The sequence below is a fragment of the Aptenodytes forsteri genome, unplaced genomic scaffold (genome assembly GCF_000699145.1).
Source record: "Aptenodytes forsteri isolate BGI_AS27 unplaced genomic scaffold, ASM69914v1 Scaffold284, whole genome shotgun sequence".
Classification (NCBI taxonomy): Eukaryota; Metazoa; Chordata; class Aves; order Sphenisciformes; family Spheniscidae; genus Aptenodytes; species Aptenodytes forsteri.
Genome location: NW_008794445.1, coordinates 3,927,983 through 3,934,669, shown reverse-complemented (window position 1 = coordinate 3,934,669; position 6,687 = coordinate 3,927,983). Strand labels below are relative to the sequence as shown.

The window sequence follows — 6,687 nt, the reverse complement described above, 5'->3', positions numbered from 1 at the left end:
ACGGAGCCGCCCCCGCCAACGGGCAGGGCGGGAATCGCCAGGCCCTGCAGCCGCTTCCCGCGGGTGTTGGGGGTTCGCAGCTCCATTGGCAGCGCACGGGCTACAAATCAAAACGGTTTATTCGGCTTCGCGGCATAAAATACAAACGTTAACAATATGTCTTGAAACGGGTAATACAAGTTCCGCATGTAAAACACAGGCGCATGCAAAACCGCCTCTTAAAAAAGAACACGTCGTCTACCTAAAACACAAGCACTTCAAAAGGCGGGAGTGTTTCTGCAGGTTGCTCGTAGTGTTGCCTGGTAATTGTGCAGATTATAAAGCGCGCTCGGTGCTGGTGAAAGATGCCACCGACACGGGAACTCCACGCGTTCCCTGTGCGTTTCAGTGGGGGTTATTTAAGTCTCTCCGCAAAGGCAGCTGAGAGGGGTAAGACTGGGGGGTCACCCACCCCCAAACTATGAATGTGGTAGCTATGGTAACGGAAAGTGTCCGATTGTGGTTGTAAATGTCCACCAAACGGCTAGTGGTGGCCACGGGTAAAATCCTTAGGTTACTCTTATTGCTAGGACCTGGATTCAGTGGAAAACATCACCACAGTTGTTTTATAAAACGATAAACGTGCAGAAATAAAACAATACATTACGGGCTTGAATCCGAAATCCCAGCCTCAGAAAAACAGAAGGATTTCATCAACTATTTTAACAGGATTGGGAGCCCTTCTTGGCACAGCTTACAAAGGCCATGTCAGAATCTCCCTCCCTCTCTCAGTCTTCAATTTCTTTTAAATTCAAGCATTCAGAGTCAAGCATTTTTCTCTCATTGCTTTTGCATTATTATGCTAAAGAAAACTCTTAGAAAAGGATTTGACTTCAGTACTTTAAGAAAAGTAGCCATTCAGCTTTAGTGTTCAGCCCCCCTTTGCTAGGGAACCTGTTTTGTGCTGCCCAGGCATTTTCTATTTTTAAAAAATAATAAGGGAAAGTGAAGGCGGGAGGTGAAACAGTCCAAACCTGAATGACTGGAGAAAAAACAGTGGCAATCATTCTCATTCTGCTGTAGGGGACAATTAAAACTTTCTGCTTTTCCTGTAATGATCTCTGCCTGCAGACAGAAAGAGAGGACACTCCATTAGCCAGATGCATGTGCAATCTCAGGAAGCTGAAATCCCTACCTTCTGCCTGGGGGCTGCTTCAAAGGCGCTACCAGCACAACTGATCCTCAGCCGAGCTGGTTCGATAGCCTCCATCTCAGAGGAGGTGGCGGAGCACGCCGGTGCTTCCTGCCTAATGAAGCAAGCGGCGGTGGTCATGAAAAAAACTGTACTCCCATACAGATTTGGGCATGGCTCCAATTATGGCTCTTTTTACTCACAAAAGGGCCATCCCTGCTATGTGAGCGGGATGGTGAGGAAACCCTGACCAAGCGCCTCCAAAGTCACACGGCGCTTTGGAGACCTAGCAAAGCCCAGGCATGGACAGCTGGGCCGAGCACAAATACTGTTCAAGATTCAGCCATTTTCTTCTCGGCGCTGCAGAATAAAACACAAAATTACTCCAAATGCGATCAGACAGAAAGCAGAGCACAGCTCCTCATTTGCAGGATTTAGGATTTAGTCGGGATATGTACCAACGCAAAGGCAGGTAGCATGGAAATTGTGCCATTTGAATGGGACAGATTAAAGCATTAAATATAAGCTCTTTAGTAGTGTTACTAGCACAATCCTGGCTTATTAAAGCAAACTAAGCTTCTTAAAAGTGAAACTGCCCTTAAATGAATAATACTGTTTCAGTTCCAGTTCTGACAGAACTGGCTTTGTATTTTCCCTTTCAAGTCACTCCCGATTCTTGGGTCTCACGTAGGAACTGCCATTACATTTTGATTTATTTTGGAAGTTAAATCTTTACCGTCAAACTGCCTTATGTAAGTCTGAGACATCAGGAATATTATTCTCTCTGTATTACATTAAAAAAAAAAAAAAAAACCCAAACAGAAAAATGCTTGGCAAATCTGACCCTGGCCCCAAAATACCCACGCTCAGAGCGAGGAGGCACCAGGTAGTGCTATCCGCTGATGCTGCTGCCCTGCCATGGGGAAGGGGACAGGTTCCCAGCCGGGAATGCTGCAGCACTGAGCAATTTAAGCAGCAGGTAGGGAGGCAGAGCTGGCCCGTAAGCCCAGCCAGCTGGGCTGCAACAGAGCCTGGGCACTGGCCCGTAGCCACCTGCTCCTGGTTTTTCCAAACCGTTTTCACTTAAAAAGCAGAATAAAAAGAATACTCCCAAACTCGAAGATCCCTACTGTGAAGAAATACAGACACTAACTGGAGAGGACTGGATTGCATCATTCGTATGTGAAGGTTACACTCCCACTGCCCAAAGTCATATTTGTAAGATATGATTTAAGATCTGATTTCCTCTAATACACCATCGAGCCATAATTAGGCAGGAGGTTGGAAGCTCATCATCCAAAACTACCAGAGATATATTTGCAAAGGCACCAAAAGTTAATGGAAGTCATTTGATTTCTGCATTGACAATCTCTACTGGCTATTGCAAAGTATTAAGCTGAGTGCGTTTAAGTCCAGAAAGGTAAATAGGTTCCTACCAGTTGTTAAACCACAACACCGGTCATGACCTAGAATAGCCTCTTGCTTTCCTAGCAAGGCTCCTTAACAAAACAGGGCAATAAAAACAGGTTTAACAATGTTAGATAGCAAGCACAAGACTGCTTTACGTATTTTTTCTGCTTTGAAAAACAGCCCTTGCCGAGAGGATAAGGGAGAAGATTTGTCAACCCCATCTCCAAGGTGCTGCAGCCCCTGGACTCAGCACCCACCTACTTGTACCATCTGCCTCGTGACCAAGGTTTCTGACCTACTGGCGAAGGACAAGTCCGTTTCTGTAGCAGGGCGACAGGCGTGCCTCCCCGCAGCCCTCCTCACCCACTGGGAGGATGGGACGTGCTACGGAGATCAGCCGAGTGATGCTGACAGGAAATCGGAGGGAAGCGCCGGCAGGTCAGGCGCTGGCTTTGGTAGAAGGCAGCAATATGGCTTTGACGCTAGAGGGGCAAGCCCAGACACTGCTGACACACAGTCAGTCAGTGCAACTTGTAACGCACTCCCACACCTTCACTTCTCCTCCCGGGGCCAGCCCTCTTCTCCTCCCCACCACAGTCTCTCCTCCGACTGCGCAGCTCTGCCAGGAGCCGGGCAGAGCCACAACAGCGAGAGAGACTCTGCAAGAGTGCAGCTCTGGACGCCGTCTCAGTCAAGCTGCCCAACGAGCCAGCTGAGCCCTGTATGGCACTTTGCAGGAGCTACAGTCAGCGCAGAGGCTGATGAATTCACCCCTGGCAAGGCAAAGAGGCTTTAGCATCCCTGTTTTGGAACAGCGAAGGCTTGGGCTGGAGACATTAACAGGCTTGGCTACCGCTCGACAGAGTCCAGATCAGCCCTGGGGAGATCCTGGTCCTCACTGTTGCTTCAGACCAGGCTCGGTGTCTCCATTTCAGCTTCGCTGCTGAGCTTGGGCGCCCAAAGAGACAGATGCAAGCCCGTGAAATCCACATCCTGAGGGATTTAGCAGGGAGGAGGGTTAGTGCAGATGAAAGTAAAAAAAACCAATGACACAAGAGCCTGGTCCTTGTTGCCCTGGCTGCTGGGCCAGCCACAGCCATGGTGGCTCATGTGTCCCGTGGCAAGAGAGGCACAAGGCTGGAGGCACCTGCCAGGGCCAGTGGCCCACCCGTTGGAGGCATTTCATAAGAGCCCAGCCTTATCTGCAGCAAAAGAGCAAAGGCAGAAGGACTTCGGCGCAAGACCACAGACAGTAATAAATGCTGACCTGTGCAAACTTCCACACTGAGAAACAAAACCAAAAGAAAGTGGTGAAGGAGGTGGGCAATGAAGCACCTAGAGCATCCACCATGCCAGGACAGCAAGGGGCCAAGCCTGTTGGGTGAGGTTTGTTGCATACGTGCCGATTTGGGCCCCCTCCACACCTCGTATCACCAGCAGAGGAGAGTTCAAAGGCAGCTCCCCTGGTACTACACACTCTCCAGCTGTATAAAGCCTCATGGAAATGAAATGTGAGGTCTGGGGAAGACCCGGGTCCCTCCCACACACCCCGTGAAGCACACACGCACCGCACACTCGGCCACCGACCAGGGCAGGGGGCAAGCAGCATCCCTCGCTTCGCTCTTCCCGCGTGGGAGACAGGCTGCCGGGCATCGGCTGGCCGGTGGCTCGTGCCCCCGGTCACGGGTGTCCCCTCTTCTGTCTCTCCTGCCACTCCCGTCTCAGCACCGCGATCTCCTGCCCATACCAGCTGTGCAGCTTGGAGAAGCAGGCTGTCTCTGGTGACACCGGGCTCTCTGGCATGGCCAGTGAGAAGCCGGGTGCCGGGGACCCCGCGGCACTGCCAGCGGCCGAGCGCCGGCGCGGAGGCAGGGGTGGGGGCTTTGCATGCCCCCCATCACGGTCGGGGCAAGCGGCCCCCTCAGGGACACCACCACCACTACCCCACGTGGAGTAACCGTTCTCCAGGACGGCAGGCTTCTCCTGGAGAGGCAGCAAGGCGGGGTTGGAGAGGTGCCTCTTCCTGCCGGAGGAGGAGGACCTCCGCGGAGACTTGCGGCAAGCGGCTAAGCTCTTGCAGGCTTCCTCCAGCTGCTTCTCCAGCTCCCTCACCACCAGCCGCATGTAGTCGAAGCTGGCCCGCGAGAGCGCCTTCACCCAGGCCTCCATGGCAGCCTGCCCATCGGCCACCAGCACGTAAGCCCTGGCGCCGGCATCGTCGAAGCGGATGGCGAAAGCGAACTCCTCGGCGGCCTCGCACAGCTCCACAGTGCAGCCCTCCAGCACCACCAGCCCCACGGGCTCCCGGCTCTCCCGCTCCTCGAAGTAGAAGAGGAGGTTGCCCTTGAGGACGAACCAGCGGCGCTGGTAGGAGGTGGCGTGGTGGTGGTGGGCATGGTGGTGGTGCCGCTCCACCCGCTTGCGGAGGAAGCCAGCATGATCGGCAGGCGAGTCGCAGGTGGCATAGTGAGCCACACTCCGCTCGTTCAGCTTCATCGCCCTGCCTAAGAGCAGAGGAAGAGAGGGGGAAGAAGTCGGCTCGGGGCAAGGAACATCTCACCTGCCCCACCAGGAGAGGCCTGATCCTGCCCTGAGCCCGCCGCGGGGAAAAGCAGCCCCAACTCCAGCAGCCAGCACTGCAGGACAGTGTGTAACCCAGCAAGTACCCCTGCAAATGGCGGGCTGGCTCCTCGCTGCTGCAGAGAGGAGGTCATCACCAGAGCCCCACCACTGAGACACCTGCCTTCTCCAGGGATGACAACACTGCTGCTTCATTTCTTATTCCACGAGTGACCTGCTTTGCTGTTTTTTTATAGGGCACATCAAAGAAATTTGCCTCTGTGCCTGCAAGGCATTCATTTCACTCTCTATTATAGGGCAGGATAAGGAGGGTGTTTTCAGACCCAAGGGCTCTGGGACCTCTGTTTGAGCACCCTCTCCCCACTCCCCGTCTCCACAAAGGACCACCCGTCCCCACCAGCTCTCCCAGCAGCAGCACCCCCAGCCCCGGCAGGTTAACCGGCAGCAGGGTGTGAGGTGCCGTACCGGTTGTGTGGCTCAGACCGCAACCCCTTGCCGTCTTCCTTGGGTGGGCTGCTCCCCTGCTGAGGGCCTCCGAAGCTTCACCGTGCCGAGCCCCATCCCTGGTCAGAGGAAAGGTGGCAGAGAGGGAGTCACAAACCAGAACAGCTTGGGACTGACAGAGCAAAGAGCTGCATCGCTCCCACCCCAGAAAGCTGAGGCCCTCGGTGCACAGGAGCGGCTAGGGCCGGGCACCGCAGGCAGGTGGCTCTGGAAACCAGGGTGGCAAAACCGAGGGCACTTGCGTTGGCTTCAAAGCCCGAGCCCCATCCCAGCTCAGGCCAGCGCTCCTGTGGGTTTGGTTTTTGGCTCCTGTGGGTTTGTTTTGGTTTTATTACAAAAAGAAAAAGTGCATGTCACTGCACCATCTGCGGAGGCCCCGCGGCCGGCGATTCAGCAAGCCGGCAGGTCCCACAGAAGGACGCAGCAAGCGCAGCCTTTGCGCTTCTACAGCTGCAAATGGATGTCCAACCGCTAAAACTCTGCATAAAGAAATATGCAGAAAACAAACCACAGCCGCCACTCCCCGGCCAGATCCGGGTGGGGGAAGCTCCCCGCTGCTGAGCAACTTCCAGCATCCCTCGCGGAGCCCTTCTCCCCTTCTCCCCTGCTTGTGGGGCAGGGCTCTGAGGACAAGCGGGCACAGACCCCACTTGGAAAATGGACAAAAGTCCCATCAGACGTAAGGAAACGCTGTTCCCCGGGGGTGCTTTGCCCTCAGCGCGTCACCCTGAGGAATCTCCAGCCTTCCACGCTCAGGCTGACGACAGCCGGGGTGGCCCACGCCAGCCCTCGCCGCCTGAGAAGAGGAGGCGTGGGGGGGGGGTCCCCGTGGTCCGAATGGGCGGCGTGTGTGTGTGTGTGTGTGTGTGTGTGCGCGCAATGCTGGGTTGTGCGTGTGTGTGTGTGTGCGCGCGCAGTTGGGCTCTGTGTGTGCGTGTGTGTGCGCAACGCTGGTCCGTGTGTCTGCGTGTGCGTGTGCGTGTGCGATTGGGCTGCGTGTCTTTGTGTGCGTGTGTGCAACT

The 6,687-nt window shown here is 54.7% G+C and overlaps 1 protein-coding gene across 1 annotated transcript; it reads right to left on the bottom strand.

Annotated features, from left to right (window-relative positions):
- Positions 1 to 1,815: 1,815 nt before the first annotated feature.
- Positions 1,816 to 5,707, bottom strand: FAM109B (family with sequence similarity 109 member B). Its single transcript, XM_009290034.1, has 2 exons — positions 5,627 to 5,707; positions 1,816 to 5,085 (listed from the first exon to the last, which is right to left on the bottom strand). The coding sequence occupies exon 2, from the start codon at positions 5,075 to 5,077 to the stop codon at positions 4,262 to 4,264; it is 816 nt and encodes a 271-aa protein (XP_009288309.1). The 5' UTR covers positions 5,078 to 5,085; positions 5,627 to 5,707; the 3' UTR covers positions 1,816 to 4,261.
- Between the last annotated feature and the right edge of the window lie 980 nt (positions 5,708 to 6,687).